This window comes from Carcharodon carcharias, chromosome 5 (assembly GCF_017639515.1).
Source record: "Carcharodon carcharias isolate sCarCar2 chromosome 5, sCarCar2.pri, whole genome shotgun sequence".
NCBI lineage: Eukaryota > Metazoa > Chordata > Chondrichthyes > Lamniformes > Lamnidae > Carcharodon > Carcharodon carcharias.
The window spans coordinates 192,218,327-192,243,293 of NC_054471.1; the positions used below are offsets into that span (position 1 = coordinate 192,218,327).

Sequence of the window (24,967 nt, forward strand, 5' to 3'; positions counted from 1 at the left end):
GCCATATAAGAACAGCAGGATGCTTCTTGAGCAGTGGACAACTACATGTGTAGCAAAATGTCATCAGCTGGAGGAACACGAGCTCTGGATTTCAGAGCTTGAGCAGCAGCTGGTGTCATTGCAGTGCATCCACAAGGCTGAAAGTTTCATGCATAGCACTTTTCAGGAGGTGGTCACCTCACAATTTGAGACAGTTGAAGACAAGAGAGGGAATGGGTGACCATCAGACAATAAAGGGACTCCAGGCAGGTAGTGCATCTCATTCTCTGGGAAGCGCAGCCAGAGCCAAATCCACAGCACTAAGTGTGACTAAACTCTACAGGGTAGCAGGAGATTGAGTGGGAAAGCAAATGTGATAGAGAATTCAATAGTTAGTGGAACAGTTAAGTGTATCAGTGGCTGCAGGCATGATTCCAGGGTGGTATACTGACCCAGGCAATAGGGTCAAGGATGTCACTGAGCTGTTGTGGAGTATTCTGATTAGGGTGAGGGGCAGGGTAAAAAGGATGAGGTCCTGCGGAAATTTTAAGGAGCTAGGAAGCAGACTAATATACGAAGGAACAAAAAGGTAGCAATCCCTGGAAAACCTCAGGTGCCATCAGCATGTGAATGTAGAAATCGGAGGATCCAGTAGATTTATGAGTAGCTGGAGGGATGATGCAGAAGTGGGGACATTAGACTCCTGGAACATTGGGACATGTACTGAGGGAGGTGGGGCCTGTTAGGCCAAGCAGGCTGCACCTTAACAGAATCAGGGTCAATGTCTGCGCAGGGCAGTTTGCAAAAGCTGTTGGGGAGAATTTAAACTAATTGGCAGGTGGATGGGAACCAGGTTGTAGAATGAGAAAGGAGAAAAGTTAAAAAAAGATTTGGAGAGACAGAACCTGACTAAGAAATAGTAAAGTATTAAGTGGGGGTCAGACTATAAAAGAATTCAAGGAGGTCTAAATTAGGTTTATAGTGCATTACTGTAAACGCACAATGCACGATAAGGTTGATGAGCTGAAGGCTCATATACAAGTAGGAATATGATATTGTGGCAATAACAGAGACCTGGCTCAAGGACAGGGCAGGACTGGATACTAAATATTCCTGGGTACAAGGTGTTCAGGAAAGAAAGGAGGAAGGATGGTAGAGATTAAGGAGAATTTTACAGTGCTGGAGAGAAAATATCCTAGAGGATTAAGGTCATTTTAGATAAAGAAAAGAAACAATTAAGGCATCATGAGACTACTGGTTGTATTCAAAAGGCCAACAACTAGTGGAAAAGACTTGGAGGAGAAATTTGCGTCATGTCACTGGCTAGGCCAATATTTATTGCTCATCCCTAATTGCCCTTGAGAACTGAGTGGCTTACTAGGCCATTTCAGAGCACATTTAAGAGTCAACCACAATGCTGCAGTCTGGAGTCACACATAGGCCAGGCCAGGTACGGACAGCAGATTTCCTTCCCGAGGAAGGAACCAGATGCTTTCATTGTCATCATTAGACTTTTTAATTCCAGATTTTTCATTGTTTTCCAATTTTACCATCTGCCTTGGTGGGATTCGAACCAGAGCATTACCCTGGGTCTCTGGATTACTAGTCCAGTGACAATACCACTATGCCACTGCCAATAATGATGGACATCAATTATCCTAATGGTCAAGTGGATCAAGTATCAGTAGGGGAACATTTAGGGGTCAGTGATCATTGTATCATAAGGTTTAGCTTGCTTGTGGGAAATTACAAGGAACAATCCATGACAGTATGAATGTAGGGAAAACTCCAATTTCAATGCAGTGAGAATGGCCCAAATCAACTGGTATCAAAGGTTGGCAGGCCAAACGATATCTGAAGAATGCACAAGCATCACAGAACAAACAGTTTGGGCACAGACAAGATACATTTCCATCAAGTGGAAAGGCTGGGCATCTGTATGGCAAAAGAGATAGAGATTAAGATGAAGAAAAAGCATGCTTATGGCAGATGTCAGGTGGACAATACAACCGAGAACCAGGCTAAATTCAGAAGGGTCAGAGGGGAAGTGAAAAAGCAAATAAGAGAAGCAAAGAGGGAGTATAACAAGAGACAAGCATCTAATATAAAAGGAAATCCATATGTTTTCTATCGGCGTATAAATAGTAAAAGGGTGGTAAAAGGAGGAGTGGAGTAATTAGAGACCAAAAACAGGATTTACACATGGAGGCAGAGTGAATAGCTAAGGTATTAAATGAATACCTTGCATCTGTCTTTACCAAAGAAGAAGATGCTACCCAGGCCTCAGTGAAAGAGGAGTTAATTAATACATTAGAATGATTTAAAATTGATGATGAGGTATTAGATAGACTGTCTATACTTCAAGTTGATTAAGCACCAAGACTCGATGGGATGCATCCAAGGATATTGAGGCATGTGAGAGTTGAAATTCTAGAGGGGCTAGCCATAATTTTCCAATTTTCTCTAGTCTCAGGGGTGGGAGTGCCAGAGGACTGGAGAACTGCAAATGTGCACTTTGTTCAGGAAAGGGTGTACCACTAGTTTGGCCTCAACTTAAGTATTGAATCAAGTTCTGGGCGCTACAGTATAGGAAAAGATTCACGAGAATAGTCCCAGGGTTGAGGAACTTGAGTTATGTAGACAGACTGGAGAAGTTGGGACCATTTTCCTTGGGGAAGAAAAGTTTGAAAGGAGATTTGACAGGTATTCAAAATTATGAGGGATCTGGACAGAGTAGATAGGGAAAAACCGTTCCCACTGGTAGAAGGATCGAGAACAAGAGGGCACAGATTTAAGCTAATTGGCAAAAATAACAATGACGACATGAGATAAAAATCTTTCACGCAGCAGGTGGTTCGGATCTGAATACACAACCTGAGTGTGTGGTGGGGGCAAGTTCAATCGAAGCATTCAAGAGGAAATTGAATTATCTGAAAAGTTAGAATGTGCAGGGCTATGGGTAGAATGCAGGGGAGTACCACTAAGTAAGTTGCTCATACGGAGAACCGGTACAGACACAATGAGCTGAATAGCCTCTGTCATGTCCAGTAAAAGCATGTGTTATCTATAACTTTTAAAACATGAACTGTAATCAGTTTGGAATTTTCTGGAGATAACATTTCTTTTCAAAATGTGCATTAAAATGGTGCCAAAAAATGGCCGAGTCACCTGACTTGACTTGTGGATTAAGGCTGCCACAATGTTTTGAGAACAAAAGGACACATTCCAATCTAAGAAATATCAATATTCATATCCTGAGGCCATCTAGAGATTTCTTGACTTGAATGGGTCTTTACGGAATAAAAGACAGTGTTTGTCGTAGACCCCCAGGGTGAAAGTCTGCACACACAGGCAATTTATGCCAAACACCATATTTGGAAGGGAGCCGTGAAGGACCACAAGATAAGGCAGCCACGTTGGTAGCCCTTTTCAAAAGAAACCCTTCAATGCTGTGTTCAGAACACACAACAACTGCAGTCAACAGTACCAGAAAGGGCAGCAACATATACATCTTTAAAAACTGGAGACTGCAACATCTTAAGGTCTCCAAGCCTATTCCTTGACCAGTCCACCGGTATAGAAAACCAACTTCCTGGCAACGAGATAAGTGATAATTAATTTCGAGAGTGATGAAAATCCATCCCTTCGAGGATCTACCATTGCTGGGTAGATGCCAGTACTGGAGCAAGAGATGCAGCAAGTTCTGGAGCTAAAGTCTTTGGAATATTGTCAGGACCCATAGCCTTTGCAGTGTCCAGTGCCTTCAACCATTTCTTGATATTAGGTGGAGTGAATCGAATTGACTGAAGACTGGCATCTGTGATGCTGGGGACCTTTGGAGGAGGTTGAGATGAATCATCCACTTGGCATTTCTGGCTGAAGATTGGAGTAAGTGCTTCAGCCTTAACTTTTGCACTGCTGTGCTGGGCTTCCCCATCACTGAGGATGGGGATATTTGTGCAGCCTCCTTCTCCAGATAGTTGTTTTAACTGTGCACCACCATTGACGACTGGATGTGGCAGGGCTGCAGAGCTTGTGGAATCACTTAACTCTTTCTATCACTTGCTGATTATGCTGTTTAGCATGCACGTAGTCCTGTGCTGTCGTTTCACCAGATAGACACCTCACTATTAGGTATGACTGGTGCTTCTCCTGGCATGCCGTCCTGCAGTCTTAATTGAACTAGGGTTGATCCCCTGGCCTGGTGATAATGATAGAGTGGGGGGTATGCCAGACCATGAGGTTACAGATTGTGGTTGAGTACAATTCTGCTGCTGCTAATGGCCCTCAGCGCCTCATGGTTGCCCAGTCTTGAGTTGCTGGATCTGTTCCAAATCTATCCTATTAAGCATGATAGTCGTGCTACACACGATGGAGGATATCCTTAATGTAAAGACGGGACTTCGTCTCCACAAGGACTGTGCAGTGGTCATGCCTACTGATATGGTAATGGACAGATGCATCTGCTGCAGACAGGTTGATGAAGATAAGGCCAAGTATGTTTTTCCCTCTTGTTGGTTCCCTCACTACCTGCCACAGATCTAATCTAGCAGCTATGCCCTTTAGTATTCAACCAGCTTTGTCAGTTGTGGTACTACTGAGTCACTCTTGGTGATGGACGTTGAGTTCCCCCACCCAGAGTACATTCTGCATTCTTGCCACCCTCAGTGTTTCCTCCAAATGGTGTTCAACATGGTGGAGAACTGATTCAACAGCTGAGGTGGGGCAATACATAGTAATCAGCAGGAAGTTTCCTTGTTCATGTTTGACCCGATGCCATGAGAGTTGATGTTGAGGACTCCCAGGGCAACTCCCTCTCGACTGTATACCACCATGCCGCCACCTATGCTGGGTCTGTCCTGCCGGTGGGACAGGACAAACCCAAGGATGATGATTGTGGTGTCTGGGACATTGTTTGTATGGTATGATTCAATGAATGTGACTATGTCAGGCTGGTGCTTGGCTAGTCTGTGAGACAGCTCTCCCAATTTTAGCACAACACCCCAGGTGATAGCAAGGACGACTTTTCAGGGTCAACAGGGCTGAGTTTGCCATTGTCGTTTCCGGTGCCTAGGTCGATGCCAGTTTCACTCCTTTTAGACTTTTTAGCGGTTTTAATACAACTGACTGGCTGGCTATTTAAGAGTCAACCACATTGCCGTGGGTCTGGAGTCACACGTCGGCCAGACCAGTAAAGACGGCAGATTTCCTTTCTCTAAAGGACATCAGTGAACCAGATGGGTTTTTACGACAATCGACAATGGTTTCATGGTCATCATTAGACTTTTAATTGCAGGTTTTAATTGAATTCAAACTTCACCACGGTGGGATTATTTTTATTTAGAATCATTGTCACAAGACCCAAAAATGGTATAAGGAAAATATTTTTTGTGCAGTGAGTGGTTACAATCTGAAATGCACTGCTTGGAAGTGTGGTGGATGCAGATTCACTCATCCTTCTAAGGTGAATTGGATGAGCACCTGAAGGGAAAAAAGTTGCAGGGTCATGGGATAGTGCGGGGGAGTGAGGCTAACTAAGTTGCTCTTCCAGACAACCAGCATGGACTTGACAAGCCAAATGGCCCCTTCTGTAACCTATTCTACTCTGATTTTACAAAACCCAGTAAGTTATACTGATACTCTATCAAATACTAGCTCAGTCCCCACTGCCCAATTCTGGACAACACACATTAAGAAGGATGTGAAGGTTTTGGAGAGAGTGCAGAAGAGATTTACTAGAATGGTTCCAGGGATGATGGATTACAGTTATGTGGATAGTCTGGAGAAACTGGGCTTGTTCTCATTCAAGCACAAATCACCAAAAGGAGATTTGATAGGGGTTTTTAAAATCATGAAGGGTTTGGATAGAGTAAATAGAAATTTGCCAATGGTCGAACACTGAATAATCAGGGGGCACAAATTAAAAGTGATTGGCAAAAGAACCAGAGGTGACATGAGGGTTTTAAAACAAAACACGTCGAGTGGTTAGTATTTGGACTTCAGTGCGTGATAGGGTGGTGGATACAGACTCCATAGTAGTCATCAAAATGGAACCGAATAAATTCTTGAGAAGAGAAAAAAATGGTAGGGAAATGAGGAAAGAGGAGAGTGGGACTAAATGGGTTGCTCTTCAAAAGAGATGGCCTTGATGAGTCAAAATGGCCTCCTTTTGTGCTAAACTATTCCATGATTCTAAGAAGCTGTAGGTCAGTGGAAGTTGAACAGCACATAATGCACCTGGCATCCTTTGTCTTCAGCACTGTGTGGCTCACACAATTCAGAGTTAACTGTTAAAGTTGAACAAGTAAACCATTCATGACAGCTGTCTGCTTGCATCTTGCCATCTAGTTATTAACACAAATAAAGGTGCTGAGAAAATGCCTGAATTGTCGCATTATTTAGGAAAGATTAAACTAATTTTAATAATTAAATTTTGGACAATTAATCTTGCATTAAGATTGCAGTAAAAAGACATACAAAGTCCTATTTATCATCTGTCAAGTCCTCATCTAGAATCCACAGTTACTTTCAACAAAAATTAAAGACATATAAAGTCTTAAGTGTATATTTTTATTCCAATCTATTTGAATTTCTGCATAAGTTTGAATGTTAATTTATTTAAGTTGCTCTAAAAAAACACACAAATGGGTTAATCATATTAAAACTACAACACATTATTTTGTTCATATAGATAATTGAAAAGTAATTTTTCCACTTCACAAAATTCTTTCAGTGGTGATATACATAATTAAATCTTCTCCCCACATTACATAATTAACAGCATTTCACAACTGCAATTTTGTGTGTTCTATTCAAGCTTGATCCATCAGTAATGTGCTTATGATGCAAGAAATGCTCAAGTTATAATGCTAACTCTTGCAAAATGCCATCACTGATTAATGGCATCATGGCAACACCACCAATTGATCGGACTTCGAATTGTTTTAGCAGGGTTCATGAGCAGGGGCCAAGAAAATACAAAAATAATTTCTTCTCTCTGGATTTATTGATGCATTCAAATCTTTCTCACAGGCTTATTACTTACTGCAATAGTATTAAATCTTGTTAGCATTCTCAGATAGAATAAACATATATGCAAGGGAATTTAAAGGGGCAATGTTAACTGAATGGCTACTCTTTATGTAGCTACTCTGTTTTAATTGAAGTTTGAAAATTTAAGAGATTTTTTTTCAAATTACAAGTGGTATGTCAATTGTGATTACTTTAAAGTTATTACAAATAAAAGAACAAAAAGGAAACTGAAGGGAAAAAAATGGAAATGATAAACAACTTGTAGATGACAGTCCAACTTCTGTATGTTTAGATAAACATGAAAAACCTCAATTGTGTATGTTGATTTCAGCTTAAAAAGATTATATATCTTCAGAACATGATTTGCATTATTTGCAAACTATCTTGAGTTAAGAGTTTAATCTTGTAAAGCACATTGATTGTTCTCAGTTACACTATTTCTTGTACCATCAAATTGAAATATAAGTTTAATAATGTTACGTTAAGATTATCAGAACTCATGTTGCAGCATGGATTCTGCAAATTGGTTTTGCTACACTTATGACTCAGTCTATTTCTACCAATCAATCTTGGAATTGTAACACTGCAATCTTCGATGACAGAATGTTATGTCTACAAGTACATTGACAAAATTTATAAGTATACTGTATAGTGTTTTGGTTTACATAATTAAAATAGCTGTACAAAAGGTACAATGAAATTCATCAGGTCCTTGACATCATCCAAGTGAGTTAGCGTAAAAATTAACTCTCCAGTTTTCAATTATACTTACGTTAACTGCTGGCTGTGACAGTTTCTTTATATGAGTCAATATGTGGGGACGACTCTGGACCACCTTAGACATCACAATATAACCCTAGACAAAACCTAATCTGAATCAATTTCTCCTGCAATAGCGCTTTAAAATCTGTTGCCCGATACTGGACAATTTTTAACAATGATGTGTTTTTCTACTGCTCACTTAAAGTTTTATTTCATTTCACGTGGAAACCATAATGACCCCGATTAGGCAATAAAAATTATAGTGAGGCTATCAGCAGACTCTTTGTTATAACGGTGCCTCATCATGAGCCTCAACATCGAAATGCATGGAAGTATGTAATTTTGTAGTACTTACATACCTACTAAACTTGCCAAAGTTAGAGATTGCTCGTTCCAGCAAAAGTAATTTTTTCATGGTCTCAATTACTGGCTAACAAGCGCTCTGTTACTGGAAACCAACTTCTATAAACGTGGTATAAAAACATAAAATGCTGGAAAAACTCAGCAGGTCTATAAATATGGTGTCTCATTCCATCAGATTTGAATTATCATTGGAAATTTTTTTTAAATTATGTTTTAAATTATCCCTCGCTCTTTTACTTTTCCTATCTTTAACCCCATTTATGTTGCATTCTGCACATGATTTGGCATTGAATTAACTATTCTTACATTCCTGGTTCAGACTCTGTGTGCCTCAGTAAAGATTCTTAAGTCTGATTAGGTAAGGCATTACTGCAGGACCTGCTCACACAAGCCCCAGTTTCCCTGGAGAGGTCAGTGCGTCATTATGGCTCTCTAATCACAGCAATTTACAGTGTAAAAGCCCATAGCAGGTATAATGATTCATGGCAGACTGCAAAATCCAGGACAATAAAAATTCTGCAAAAGAGTCATAGTTTGTTTAGTCTGATAACCATGAGATGTTTGAAACATGCTGAATATTGCAGTTTTCTTGCTGGTGAGAAATAGTTTTCTGTAAGATATTGCAATTAGTAAAAGGTTTAAGATCTGTATTGCTGGTGGTTGCCATAAGTTTGTATAGTAGCACATCTCAGCAAAGAAAAGGAAACATAAATAGGCTTGTGTCACCAAATCTCTTAAACCAGCTGGCAAGAAAAAACTGCTGAAAAGAGGTGCACTTAAAAAAATCTAAATATGACTGAAGCAATTACAGTGAGTGGCAGTGGTGAATGCCCTTTTTAAATCATAGGGACATTTCTTATTTCCTACATTAAATACCGTTCTTTGTATGAAAAAATCATATTGCATTATGTGTATTTTAGGCAGAGGTAACTGTTATCTATTAGCAGAGTAGGTGTAATTTTGGCAAACAAAAACAATATAATATAATTTGCATACAGTTAACCTTATACAGTAATAGTGTATATATCCTTGTTTCCTTTCTTAAATATATAGAAGGCGAAATTGCTTCAATAAGTTTTGTATAGCTTATTTTGGTGTAATAGACCAGTACTATGGAGGTCAAGAGGCTCATTTAATAACCTGTATCTCATTTAGCTAAGAAACATCTCATAAGAAATAGGAGGAGTAGGGCATTTGCCCCCTCAAGCCTACTCCATCATTCAATAAGATCATAGCTGATCAGACTGTGGCCTTAACTCCACTTTCCTGCTTCCTTTCCATCGCCCTCCTCTCCCTTTTAGATCAAAATCTAACTCAGCTTTAAATATAAAAGCAAAATACTGCGGATGCTGGAAATCTGAAAGAAAAACAGAAAATGCTGCAAAAACTCAGCAGGTCAGACAGCATCTGTGGGGATAAAAACAGAGTTGACGTTTCGAGTCTGTATGACCCTTCTTCAGGATACAGAGAAGTAGAAATGTGATGAAATTTCTACTGCTTAAGGTGGGTGGAGCAGGTAAAGCAGGATAGAAGGCCAGCAATAGGCGGAGGCAAAGGAGAGATTGATTTTTAGCCCTTTTTTCAAAATTCATTATTTTTTATTCACTTATTTGTATTTTTATTCATTGTTTTATCCCCCTTTTTATCCCAATTTGAATCCTTTCTTCCCCAACACCGTACTCTCCCCCCACCCCACCCCATTGGGGCCAACTGTTACTTGTTCATGTTGTTCTTTTCAGAGTGCTTACCCCTGTTCTGCTGGAACACTCCTTCTTCCAGTCCCACTCAGGCCCCCTCCCACAACTCTTTTTATGGTACATCGATTACTGTTTCGGTGCCACTTCATGCTCTTGTCTGGATCTGGAAAAATGCATCAATTTTGCTTCCAATTTCCACTCCTCTATCACCTTCACATGGTCCATCTCCAACACTTCCCTCCCCTTCCTTGACCTCTCTGTCTCCATTTCTGGTGATAGACTGTCCACCAATATTCATTACAAGCCTACGGACTCCCACAGCTACCTTGGCCACAGCTCCGCACACCCTGCTTCCTGTAAGGACTCCAACCCAGTCTCTCATTTCCTTCGCCTCCAACACATCTGTTCCAATGATGCCACTTTCCAAAATAACACTTCTCACGTCTTCCTTCTTCCTTAACTGAGGTTTCTCACCCACTGTGGTTGACAGGGCCCTCAACTGTGTCCAACACATCTCTTGAGCCTCTGCCCTCACACCTTCCTCTCCCTCCCAGAACCATGAACCCCTTGTCCTCACTTTTCACCCCACAAGCCTCCGCTTTCAAAGGATCATCCTCAGCCATTTTCACCAACTCCAACATGATGCCACCACCAAATACGTCTTCCCCTCACCCCCTAACCCCGTCAGCATTCCACAGAGACCGTTTCCTCCAGGACACTCTGGTCCACTCCTCCATCATCTCATCCCCTTCCCACAGCACCTTCCCATGCAATCGCAGAGGGTGCAACACCTGCCCCTTTACCCCCTCACTGTCCAAAGGACCAAACACTTCTTCCAAGTGAAGTAGCGCTTCACTTGCACGTCCTTCAATTTGGTCTATTGCATTTGCTGCTCCCAACTCGGTCTTCTCTACATTAGAGAGACCAAACGCAGACTGGGTGACGGCTTTGTGGAACACCTTTGGTCTGTCCGCAAGCATGACCCAGACCTTCCAGTCTCTTGCCACTTAAACACACCATCCTGCTCTCATGCCTATCCTTAGCCTGCTGCAATGTTCTAATGAAGCCCAACACAAATTGGAGGAACAGCACCTCATCTTCCGATTAGACACTTTACAACGTTCCAGAGTTAACACTGAGTTCAACAATTCAGACCATGAACTCTCTCCTCCATCTTCACCCCTTTTTTATCCCATTTTTCAAAATTCATTTTTTTTATCCACTTATTTTTATTCATTGTTTTATCCCCTTTTTACACCATTTTTGATTCTTTTTCCCTACCCCCTCCCCCCACCCCACCGAGGCCATCAGTTACTTGTCCATGTTGTTCTTTTCAGAGTGCTTACCCCTGTTCTGCTATTATCACATTCTGCTTTCTTACCTTTATGCCACTATCAGCACCTTTTTTTAGCCCTTACCACTACCATTAACACTCCCTTTGCCCTTTTGTTCATAATATCCTTGTCAATCTCTCCTTTGCCCCCACCAACGCTGGCCTTCTATCCTGCTTCACCTGCTCCCCTACCTTAAGCAGTAGAAATTTCATCACATCTCTACTTCTCTGTAGCTCTGAAGGAGGATCATACGGACTTGAAATATCAACTCTGTTTTTCTCTCCACAGATGCTGTCAGACCTGCTGAGTTTTTGCAGCATTTTCTTTCAGCTTTGAATATATTCAATGACCAAAATCCATTGCTTTCTGGGGTACAGAATTCCAACAATTAACAACTCTCTGAAAAAAGAAATTTTTCATCTCTGTCTTAAATGGAAGACTCCTTATTTTGAAGACACGCCCCCTAGTTCTAGATTCCTCAATGAGGGAAAATAATCCTCTCAGCAGCTATCCTGACATAGCTTTGTGAAAAGAACTCAATATGTTTTTTTTTAAAAGGATTGGATGTTTAGGGAGAATATTAAGCTTTCTCAGAAATATAATTTGTAATTGTAATATAATATAATTAAAAACTAAATAAATTAAGAAAGGTTCCTGTCAGTATAAAATGTACATTGTCAATTGGAAGAACTGGACTGATGAGTCAAATGGGATTATTCATTCCAAGCACATTCTTGTAAACGTAGGTTTGTTGTTATTAGACTTTTCCCCCAAATTCTAAATACTTATTTAGCGACAGGATAAAAATAATTCACAACATATTGATCAAACAGCTAATTAGACTGTCAATCCATAACTGAACTTTGTATGAAGATCTCGCCAAAATAAGGAATGCTAAGAAACTATCACACAAAGCTAATGAAAAGTGCATTATTCTCTAACATTTCTACTCCTCTTTACTTCTTCAGTGTGTCCTTAATTTGTGAAGGCATGATTTCTTTTTAAAGAGTTTTTGTTCCATTATTCAATTTTCCCCATTTAGAGACACCTAATAGGAGCAGAATATTCATATTTTTGCTGATTATGCAGTCCAAGTAGAATATCTAGGTCGGTTATCACTAAAATTAAGCTTACCTGCTGATTCAGCTCTATTATCTGGGCATCTGCATCACTGGCTCCATTTCTGGCTAAGTGTTGGGTTTTCCTCCCCATTGAGGATGGTACATTTGGTGTTCTTGTGACCTTAGGTGCTGTTGGAGATGTTCTCTGTGGCACTTAAAGCAGAATCGAAAATAGATCATTTCAGACCAATTTCAAACATTGCATTTGAGTATTTTAGAACTGATTCCCGACCGATAATCTAGAAAGTAGAACATTTTCCTAGTGACAAATCTAATCTTTTATTTTCTGTATTTGGTGTGAAGTGGGAGGTGGAATGGGGCTCAAAATACTGACATGCTGGAAATTTTCAGGAGATCATTTCTGTTACGAGGACTGAAAGGAGTAGGCATTCCAGAAAGTTAACAAGACATTTCATGCAGTATTTATTCAGGGTTGGTTAAAAAAACTGTCAGCCTTCCAATCTTCCAATTAACATTCACTCTGCACAAGTGCCAGGCAATAATAATCTCCAACAAGAATCCAACCACCTTCCCTTGACATCAACTGCATTACCATTGCTGGATCCCATACTCAATATCCTGGAGGTCACCACTGACCAGAAATTTAACTGGACCAGTCACATAAATACTGTGGCTACAAGAGTAGGTCAGAGGCTGGGTATTCTGTGGCATATAAATCAACTTCTGACTCCCCAAAGCCTTTCCACCATCTAGAAGGTGAAATGTACAAATGTACAAAAATAATTTACTCAGGAGTAGCTTTTTTTTTCAAAAGAAAAAAAACCGGAATTTTTATCAACTCTTCAGGCACATTGGCCATAAAGGTGAGGGTTGTTAGTGTTGAACAATTTTCATTTCAGGCACCCAATGACATTACAATTAGTGCAAATCAGGTATGTGATAGAATACTCTCAACTTGCCTGGATGAATGCACCTCCAACAACACTAAGCAGCTCAACATCATCCAGAAAAAAGCAGCCCACTTGATTGGTGCCCTATCCACCACCTTAAACATTTATTTCCGTGGCAGCAGTGTGTACCATCTGCAGCAACTCACCAATACCACTTTCCAAGCCTCGACATCTACCACCTAGGAGGGAAAGGGCAGCAGCCGCATGGGAACACTACACCTGCAAGTTCCCCTTGAAGTCACACACCATCCTGCCTTGGAACTATATTGCTATTCCTTCATTGTGTGTCAAAATTCTGAAACACCTTTGCATACAGCACTGTAGGTGCACTACACCATGTAGATTGCAGCATTAGGATGGGCAATGTGTTAGACTTGTCAGCAACATCCACATTCTATGAACAAATAAACAAAATTAGTGATTCCCTTAGAAATTTGTTTATTAAAAAATGAATGATTTTCAATATTCACTGCATATTCCCTACATGATACCATCCTCCTTATTAAAATCTCATTTTTATCCTCAACCAAGCTTTGCATTATGAGTGACTCCTCAACTTCAGTAACATGAGCCTGCATCAGCTATTACCCTATGCCTCTCTCGCGATCCTTCTGCCCTCTCTTTCTTTCCTCAACCTCACCTCACACATAAACTGTAGTACGCACATCCAAGGCCACTCCATTGGCTTTGCAGTACACAAATTATCATCAACAAGGTCATGATCGCTGACAAGGTTACATGTCTCTTTGACTCAACATGTCAACACTGGCAATCTCACCCCATTAGGCATGTCCCTGCCTCTTTCAAAAGTAGGAACATTACCCTCTCCTAAAAAAAATCTTCAACCATTCTATCAACTCAAACTACCAGCCTATCTCTTGCTCTTTCCAAGGCATCTGAATGCATTTTTGATACCCAACTAGACATACTTATGTTTATAACAACATGCATTTATATAGTGCCATTAAGGTGGTAAAATATCCTAGAGTGTTTCGTAGGATGCAATCAGACAAAAATTGACATCAAGTCCAAACTTCTTTGCCTTTCCATGCCTTCTCCTTCGTGACAATGCTAAAAATCTACCTCGCTGACCAAACATTTGACACCAGTTGAAACTGTCAAAATTCAGAGGGGGACCAGTTAAAAGGGCAAGAGTTCAGAGTGGGATCAGCTGGACAGATGACCAAATGCTTGGTCAGAGAGACAGATTTTCAGTGTTGCCATGGAAAAGGCATGGAAAGGTAAACAGGCTCATGGAGCAAGGGTTGTCGAGTTTAAAGCAATTGAACATACAGCTACCAATGGGAGGGCAAAGGAAATGGAGAATGTATAAGCAGTTAGATGGTTCTCAGGCTAGAAGATATTACAGAGATAGGGAGAGGTGATACTTGAGGTATTTGAACATAAGGAGAATTTTAGAAATAAAGCATTAGTAGATGACAGAGAAAACAGGTGAAAGGGATTTAGCGCAAGTGAGGATATGGTTTAGGATGAGTTTAACTTTATCGAATGTGGAAGATGGGAGGCCTTCCATAAGAACAACAACTTATATCTTTATGGCACCTTTTACATAATAAATCAAGCCAAGATGTTTCACAGGAGCATTATAAAACAAAAATGACAGAGCCACAAAGAAATATTAGGTCAGATGACCAAATGCTTGGTTAAATAGGTAAGTTTTAAAGAGTGTCTTAAAGGAGGAAACTGAGGTAGAGTGGTGGAGCGGGGCAGGGAGGTAATTCCAGAGAGCTTAGGGTCTAGGCAGCTGAAGGCCCAGCCACTAATGGTGGAGCGATTAAAACTGGAGATGCGTAAGAGACAAGAATTAAATGAGCGCTGATCTCTTGGAGGCTTGTGCGACTGGAGGAGTTTAGAGATAGGGAGGAGCGGGGCCATGAAAGGATTTGAAAACAAGGATGAGAATTTTTAAATTAAGAAGTTGCTTGATGGGAGCCAATGTAAGTGAGTGAGCACCAGGGTGATAGCTGAATGGGTCTTGGTGTGCGTTAAGACATAAGCAGCAGTTTTGGATGGCCTCAAATTTACGGAGGGTAGAACGAGGGAGATCTGCCAGGAATGCATTGGAATAGTCAAGGCATGAATTAAGGTTTCAACAGCAGATGAGCTGAGACAAAGGCATGTCAGACAATGTTGTGGAAATGGAGCACTGGAATAGTCAAGTCTGGAGGTCAAGAATTTAGGCATGAGGGTTTCAGCTGCCAGTGGATTGAAGAAGGGGTAGAGACAGGTGTTTTTATAGAGGTAGAAGTAGCTACATGATGGAGAGGTTATGTGCTTGGAAGCTGAGCTCTGAGTCCAGTAAGAAGGTAAGAATGGGAACTGATTGATTTGGCCTGAGTCAGAGAACAAGGAGGGAAATAGAATTGGTGGCTAGGGAATAGTATTGTGGCAATATAGAAGACCTTGGCAATGCTTAATTTTCAATGTTGAATTTTCAACGTTAAATAATGTCTTTCACGATTTCAGGATGCTCTAAAGCACTTCAGTGCCAATAAAGTACCTTTTCTTTGGTGTAGGCACTGTTGTAATTGTAGGGTTCCACAGCAACTGATTGTTTTCCTTGACCTATCAGATTTCCTTCAACATTAATGTTAAGATGTTGGAAACTACTTTTGCTCTCTCACTAGTTGTTTCTCCACTTTCATTTCTGATGCTAGGTGTGAGGAGTTCAGGGACTTATTCTGAAAACTTGAGCTATCTGCCTGGTAGATTCTGACTTCTCTACCTTTTTTATACCCTTTCCAATCACATTTTAATTCTCCCTCCTCCAATCCACCTCTACAGCATTGCTCTCTGATGGGTTCAACAGTAAGAATGTATCTTCCAATGATCTGTACCCACTATAATTCCAACTTCTCTGATTAAGCACCCACACTAGACTTGATGACTTGCAAACTCCAATCTTTACTAAACCCTGAGATGACCTTTAATTTGGAATGCAGCGGTTCAAGAAGGCAGCTCACCATCACCGTCTCAAGGGCAATTAGGGATGGGCAATAAATGATGGCCTAGCCAGCGATCCCATATCCCTTGAAAGGATAAAAAAAAATTCCATATTCAATTATCACCCAAAAAGTTCTTCACTTCTGCAACATGTCACTCCCAACACTGCTAATATCTTTACTAACACTTTTATTCCACGTGTAAACTGAATTCAGATGTTTGTTCGTAGCAACAGCACACAGTTCACTCAGCCACATGAATAGTTCCACCACAACAGTGGATAAGAGTTTTTGCTGCAGAATATTGCAACTCTCATTACACCACAAGTGGTAATAGATAATCTTCATCAACCAGAACATGAACTGTTAGTTCTACCATTAATTGGAAAAAAAAGTACAGGTCAATCTGCCCTACTGAAGCAAAGACTATCACTGGGAAGGGGCAACACAGCAAAGGCAGTCCAAACTTTGGAAAAGATGACTGATCCTAAAGATTGACGGGATTTAAGGTGGCTGACAAATCCCACCTGATCATAGCAGATCTCCAGAATCAAATGCTTTATATTATCATCTTTCCACTTCGCATAACTGCTCTACTAATGCTATCTCATCACCATGCACTAAATGTACAATATTTTTCAAGTGTATATAATTATGATAGGAACTCAACATTTCAATATATATCTTACGTACTGTCTAATCAAAATCCATGACCGTAAAATCCATTTATGATGATTTCAGCTGATGTTACTACTGGGCAAACCAGATACCAAGGTGGAACCTGGCTTGATAGATCCTAACTTTTATTTTTTGTTTAGAAATGTGGAGGGTGGCTACTGAACAGAGTCACAGGAGTCAACTGATGAACTTTTAACAAAAGAATAGAAGTTATTGAAGAAAAGATGAACTATATTACAATACTCCACTTTTTATTTGTAATGTGTTAGGCACTAGAGATAGTTTAAGTAAGTTATATTTGTACTTCTGGGTGTTTAGGAATGAGTTTTAGCTTTAGGTTTAAGGTTAATTTGTGTTTTTGTATTGGCGTGTTAAGAAAGGGGCGAACTTGAGTTTTAGTTTCATTTTAGTATACAACTATACTATTACAGATATATACAGATTTTTAAGGATAATACAAGTTACAAAAGCTATCTTATACTCTCATATTCACAGTAAATACACAGTCCATGTAAACTAACAGGCGGCCTGTGGTCAGGCACAACAAACTCTGAAACCAAGTGACAGATACCACTCCAAACAGATGCTATGGATACCTCATAAACTCCCCCCAGATGCTTGCCACACCATAAGCCAACCAGTCTCACTGAACTCTGTCTTTCACAGGACGGTTTCCAATTTCCACTCTCGAAGGACCCGCTTCGGAATTTAAACGACACTTTCTCTCAGGCGTTTTCCACCAGAGTCCATCTCCAGGATTTCAAACACTCCCCTGGGTGACCATGTGCATTCAAGCTTTGCCTTCCATGCACTCCTCTCAGATACTCAGCCGTACCAATGGAACACCACTGCTTCACATTCCCATAGTATGGAGTCACCAGCCTTTGGCTGTCTCCTCAGATCTTCTGGCTTCTTGCAAGCCCATTTTTGCTTTAGGTCTATGTCCTGCAGCTATCTCCTTTTAAGCTTGTAGCCTTCCTCTGCTCTTCACTCTTAACTTCACTTAACAGGGCCTTTTTCAGATTCCAGTTCTTTTCCTTTGACTAGAAGGTCTTCTTAGGACCCCTCTTTCTGTCTCACTCCTTGGCTTTGGGACCTTGCAGTTCTTTTGGGAAATCTGCTCTCTGCAGTTCCCTCTGCTGTGTCCAACTTCTCCTGGTTTCAACTGAACTAAAAAAAACTGCTGTTCTGTTTCTCCCTGTCTCTGTGGGCTTCCTGTTGCTAGACAACAGCCCAGTTTTCTACTTCAAGAGTCATAACCCTCATTAAAAATGTAGGTACACAAACAAAGCCTTCAGGCTTGCAGGCAACTTTTAAAATGAAACTAAAACTCAAGTTCGCCCCTTTCTTAACACACCAATACAGAAACATAAATTAAACTTAAACTTAAAGCTAAAACTCATTCCTAACACCCAGAAATACAAATATAACTATCTCTGGTGCCTAACACATTACAAATAAAAATCCCACAGTCATAACATTCCATTTCAAAGTACATGGAAATTCCCTACATCAACCTTCCCCAAGGGATTTTCTCATTTTAAGAATGCTCCCATTTACCTGTAATACCCAGGTAGGTGGCACAGAGGTATGTGGTTTAATGACACTAAATTAACTGTTTTTCAATATTCTAGTGTTTTGAGTCAGTTTGCAGTTTTGTTTCTGGTCACTGCATTGCTGTGCAACGATTACTCTAATTATTATGTTTTATGAAAGTATATTCCTCTATTTACTCTACTTATTATGTTTTATGAAAGTATATTCAGCAGTGCATTATTTTAATAATTTATTTTCCCCTGCCGCTTTCTTTACTCTGGCTGCTCCAGCTGAAGTTAAGGTCCCTCTCCCTTCCAGTATCTTGCTTCTTTGACCCAGTGGCATTCATATACCATTTCTCTCCTGGGGTGGCATCTGTTCCTATTCCCTCTCTAAATACTTTCGTCCCCATCCCTTGTGTGAGAAATTGATGTTTTAAAAAAAATATTTTTAGGGAATATTGTTATTCTGTGGAAAAGGCTCCGTGTATCTATGTGTATGATTTAATTAAGCTGGGCAGCGATTTATCAGAGCCGGGCTGTCTGGAGGGTTAAAACATGAAAAGGGTGGCGGTGTTAGGTTTGAGATTCAAGTAAATAAGTTAGATTTAACATTTGCATTTTTAACATTTGCATTTTTAAATAAGTTGAGAGTTTGGGGAGTCAGAGGTGCCAGAGGTGTTTGCATCTTGCAGAAGTTCATAAGTAAACAAGATGTGGGGATATTATATTTTATTGATCCAAAAGCAAAGACGAGATGGAGACATGAAAGGTTTTACATTTGGTAGGGTTTAAGTTTCAAAGAGGTATGAAAACAGTGGAACCTGAGATGAAAGGGGGAAAAAGTTATTTCAGGGTTCCTGTTTGAGCTGTTGAGGTAACTATAGCTGGAGCTGCTGTTTGAGCTGTGAAATGAGAAGCTGGAGCTGTTTGAGCTGTTGAGTTGGGAGCTTGGAGAGGTTGCAGTTTGAATCAATCACACAATCAAACAAGAAAAATCTTGGGCTGCAAAAAGCAGTTTTATTCTGAAGTTTGGATTTTCACAACAGAGTGGGAGAGAACCACAGGTCATGTGGTTTGCCTTTATCGAAGATACAGCAGGTTGCCTTGGGTAGTATTACTGGATTTCTTATAGTTAAACATCTACAAGAGAGGGTTGCCTGGAAGGTGTTTACTTGTAGGTCTGACCAAGTGGAGGGTCTTTTTGGGGGGAATGGTTGTAACACTAACCTTAATTGCACAACTGTAGTTTTCTTTTATTCTTGTTAATAAAACTCTTACTTTTAATTTTTTTAATCCTTAAAGTGTGACTGGACCTCTTACTGCTGAGATCAGTATGTTTTCTTCTCGTTTTCAGAATACAAAAAAAAGGTATGGCCCCTAAGCCAAGTTTTCTTCTGGGATTTGGTTTGCGCAGCATTTAACACCAGCTGTGGCCATAACATTCTATAGAACACAAATGTTACTCAATTCATCTTTCTTAAATGGAATTTAGGTTCTCCACAGTCCCATTTTCTTCTATACCTTATATTCCCCCTCTTTAGCTAATTATGCAATACATTTTTGTATGATGTAAGCAATTTAGCACTGATCAACACTTGCTGCAATGCATTCCACATTCTGGTAACTCAGGGTGTCAACATTTCTTCCAATCTTCACTTTATGTATCTTGCATTTATCTTCAGCATATATCCTCTGCATGTAAACTCAGCATGGAAATAAGAGCATTAGTTATCATTTGAGAGTATGCTCAGAGAGGACAAATTTCCATTATGCAACAGGCAACTAGAAATTTACCTGCAGTGCCCACGGGTCTCCTTGGTTTGTTGAATATTTGATCACCTGGAGTGTGTGGTGCAAATACATCTTGTCCTTGTCTTGCCAAAACCGGGTCATATTCCTTCCCATCATAGTTTGCATCAAAGAATTTCTTAAACCACTGAACAAATTCAAAATTGTCTTGGAACTTTCCTTTCACTAATCTTTCTACTGGAATAATCTGAAAACAAAACGAGAAATAAATTTCTTCTCCGATCTTGTTAGTTCTTATTTTTCAAATTTAACTATCCTCCATATATCTATGGGACAGGTCAAATCTATTAAGTCCTACATGTAAATATTTCAATGTATTTGCCTCTTGAAAAGTATTTATTAGCCAGGATTTGATTGTCTGTTCTTTATGAAGATGTATAATTCTTCAATTCTTTTATTTCAGCAAATAATAATTGAGTCAAATTTACCAATTTTAAGTTTTTGCTTTTTATTGATGTTTTGCTTACATAGCTCAAATTATGCTTATTAAAAGCCACAGAAACTAGCCTCCCCCGCTACATCAAAGAGAAAAATGGCAACATGCATAAAGCATGTGCACGGCTGAGTAAAATGAGAAAACTGTACCTACAGTAATGAGAGGAATTTCAAAGCATAGTCTTTATCAAAAACGTGTGAAACATGAATTATAGACTTTAAAAGAGGTAACTACATTTGCAAATGAAGACTCACTGTTGAGTATAAGGAATTTATTTGGATTTTCAAAATGCACTTTGAAATACCCTACATGAGGTTCCAAAAAGCATCAATTGATCACAAATTAGATTGGTGGATTAAAAATTATTTGCCATAAAAGGGAGATAATGACAAATAAGAAGAATTGTTTGGGAAACAAAGGCCTGAAGAACCCCATATGACTTAAATGATAAGAGGATACCTCTGACAACATTACAACAATTTCTAAGTATGTGACCACATGAGTACTTTATAGCACCAGTTGCATTCTAAGGGTTTGAGCAATCAAGCAGATGAATTGTCTATTTTCTTCCTCCGCAATTTTCTGAGTTTCTCTATTAGGCTGTCCTGTCCTGAAAGTAATAACATGCTGGGGTGCCAGTGACCTGAAAAGGAGATTCTTCATTTGTGAGCCTATTTGTGAGTGGCAGTGCACTGTTCAATTGGGCAAGTGGGAATAGAAAAAATCAAAGGAGGACAAAAGCGTACATAAACTCTTCAAAAAAAAATAACAGCTTTTGTCTTGATCTCTATATGGGTTAATGCCAAAAACCAACTTGGCTGGAAATCAAATCTCAAGTTGAGCGATGAGAAGATTTTCCCTCTAATAGATAGTGGAGATGTGGAACCAATGCTGGCAAAAGGGATGCTAATTCCTTTTATTTTTTAAAAAAGGGATTGAAGGTAAGGACGTAGGAGTAGAGATTTACACATGTATCAAACAAGCTGGTCTTCTGCTGGGTCCACAGATGACAATCTTGTTATGTACATAACTTGTCAGTATTGTATGCCTTGAATACACTTGAATTAATATTCTGAAATTTCATTCTGCCCACATTTTTTTATTCCATACTTTGTTACTTTTCTTATATTAGTTAATGTAATCCACAAGGCAGTAGGAGATACATTCAAAGGCTGATCAATTTTGTAATCATTGCAAAGGAAGGTGACAGGGTCGCCTTAACCTGAATCAAGTACGTAAGCGCTCTTTTGTTTGACTGGTATATTTGCATAGTATGGGCATTAATAATTTAAACAAATGCATCAGATGCTGTAGCACCAAATCATTCACTAGGTTTACTACTCAGGAGCAGGAAAGGAAGAACGATGAAATAGTGTCACAATCTGCAGCTCAGCCATATAAGGCAAATATAGTGTTAGATTTATCTTTCAATTTTACATTTCACCTGTACATCCTCACTTCATTTTCTCCGCCACTGGAAATTGCGCCTTCAGCCATATAGGTTCCAACCTCTACAATCTCACTTTAAATCTCTCCACCTCTCTCTTCCTTTAAGAAACTTAAAACCCCCTTAACAACAAAACTTTTGGTCGCTCTGCCTGGGCTCAGTGTTAATTTTTGTCTGATTACACTCCTGTGAATTTCTGACACGGTCCTTTGTTAAAGGTGCTTTATAATTGGAAGTTGTTGTTGCTGTACTATTCTTAGGAATGACAATTACACTTGGAGAAGTGTCCACTTACAACTTACACTAAAATGAAAAATAATGGTGATGGGAGCTACAAGGAGGTGCTTTTAAAACAGATTTATCAACAATGAATCAAATCCATCTTATATGGAAGAGGACAAATAACGAAAACTAGAAAGTGTTGACTGATTGAGATCAAAGGTGTGAGTTCAAATCCCAAACTGAGCTCAATAAAAAGTGTTTTGCAAGCTAGCATCTGAAAAAAGCTGCTGAATTGTCATAAAAATCTAGCTATTTCAGTGTCCAGTTTCAACACATAATTCTAGAATCCATACTATAATTGGCATCTAATTCCCTCTGTAGTGAGCCAGACAGCTACTCAGTTGTACAATCAGTACAAAGTCAGAAAGCAGCACACTACCATCTTTTTCCAAGGTAATTAAAATAGCCTCACCAATGTCACCATGTTTCGAAAACAAGAGAGAGCTTAAGTTTTAAATAGTTACTAAGAAATGCGAGTTATTCTATAAAAAATTTCAAAAGCACAGATTGGGAAATCAGAGGTGCCATAAAAAAGAGCTCTCAGGGAAAATGAAAACAACACAACTAAGCAGTCTTTCAATCCACGGCTAATATTTCTAGGGCTCTAGACTTACCTGGCCTGCATCCAATTTATTTTTATTTATTATTCATTCTTCGGATGTGTTGTTAGCAAGATCAACATTTGTTGGTCTTGAGAAAGCCATAGTGAGTCTTCTCTTGAAAGGCTGAAGTCCATGTGGTTAAGGCACTCCCACAATGTTAAGTGGGCAGTTCCATCATTTTGAACCAATGATGAAGAAGGAATGGCGTTATGTCCAGGTTGCAAAGATGTGGACTGGGAGGGGAACTTGAAAGTGACGGTGTTCTTGTGCACCTACTGCCCTTGTCCTTCTAGGTGGTGGAGTTTGAAGCTTTTTGTAGGCACTGTCAAAGATGATGACTATGTAAGGCTATTGATAGGAATTTGTGGGACAGTTCTCCCAGCTTTGGCAATGATTCCCAGCCGCTAATAAGGAGAATTTTGCACGATCAACTGAGATGTGTCTTTTTTATGTACAATGCCTAGGTTGCAACCGAGTGGCCTGGCAGGTTTTATTCTTATTTTTTTCCAAGGCTGTTTGATACAACTCAGTGGCTGCCTAAAACACTTAAGTTGACAGTCAACCATATTGGTGCTGGACTGAAGCCGTTTATATGTTGGACAGGGCAAGAAGGGCAGATGTCCTACCCTTAAGGGCATTACTGAACCAGTTGGGTTTTTATGGCTCTCCGGCAGCTTCCTGGTCACTTTTACTGATACCAATTTTTATTTCTAGCTTTTTATTGTAGATTTATTTTTAAAAACCTGAACTCAAATTCACAAATGTGAATGCGTGATTGGACTCACGTGCTCGAGAAGACTCATCTAGTAACATAACCACTACACTACTATTACCCATGAGGTCCACATCTAAAAAAATAACTTACAGTAATCACTGAAGAAAGAATTTCAATTTCTCTGACCATCTTAATTGCTCTTGCTGAGCACAATAGTTATGAATAATACATTAATGCTACACTGGAATTTTATGTTTGAATTGTAATTGAATCAGGTATTCATTCAAATGTTACTATCTATTGTAAAAATCCTTTACGTTTATTTCAACACATATAGAGACAAGCAGGTCATCCATCTTATTGGACTTGGGTAGTCTCAGTTTAGAGTGTGATTATGATGTTTTGCCAGTGACTCCAAAAAACCCCAAATAGGCAAATTCAAGTAATTAAAGCGGCTTCTAAACTTAGAGGACAATTGTAACTACCTGTAAATTTCAATCATGTAACAGCTATCTTTAAGAAGTTTTTTTTTGCATCTGCAACAAGTCACAATGCATTGTTATAGCTGGAGTGTAACTGACATGTATTAGGAATAGAAGAAGACAAGTAGGTTATTCATATGTATGATATATATATATATATATATAAAAATACCATACACACATATTTATAGTGTGCATATATATGTGTGTGTATATAAATACACACACACACACACACACATATATATATATATATATAGATATATGTGTGTGTGTATATATATATATATGTATACATATACACATACACACACACACTACACACACAAATAAATGGTGATATCTCAGCTAATTGTGAGACAGTAGTCCATTTGAGCAATTTAAAAGCATTGCAAAGATAAGGAATGACATCACTGAGCAGCATTTCTCAATTTTGAAATAATGCATGTTTTCCACTGCTATTGGTTTGTGCAAAGTAAGGTGACGTACCTTGGTATGGTCTTCCTCATGATTTCAATGTAGTTTATCCACCACATACAGATGAATCGGGTCTGTCATCCAAAGGGGGAAATCACAGGACTCTGTCCTTTTAACAATGTTCCTCGCAACAGCCATGTGATCTCCCTCACTCCCACACTGTATACAAGTCAGCGATCCCGATTCCCTCCTTAGGTATTTTTGATGGAGGTGGCTGAAAAGTAGACCGAGGTGATACAACGAAGGAGAAATTAAACAAAATTAACAATCAACCTCCAAGCACTCCAAATCAGCACGAAGACAGTGGGGAATGAAGACTGAAGCTCTTTATTTGAAGGA

At 39.5% G+C, this 24,967-nt stretch overlaps 1 protein-coding gene across 4 annotated transcripts in view; it reads right to left on the minus strand.

The window, feature by feature from the left end:
• LOC121277850 (microtubule-associated protein RP/EB family member 3-like) overlaps positions 1 to 24,967 on the minus strand; it is a 93,247-nt gene that overhangs the window by 20,864 nt on the left and 47,416 nt on the right. For all 4 annotated transcript variants that reach the window (XM_041187557.1, XM_041187555.1, XM_041187554.1 and 1 more), the window contains 2 exons: positions 20,173 to 20,374; positions 12,302 to 12,441 (listed from right to left, as the gene is read on the minus strand). In XM_041187557.1, the coding sequence (XP_041043491.1) occupies positions 12,302 to 12,441; positions 20,173 to 20,374 (342 nt within the window). The remainder of the gene's footprint in view (positions 1 to 12,301; positions 12,442 to 20,172; positions 20,375 to 24,967) is intronic.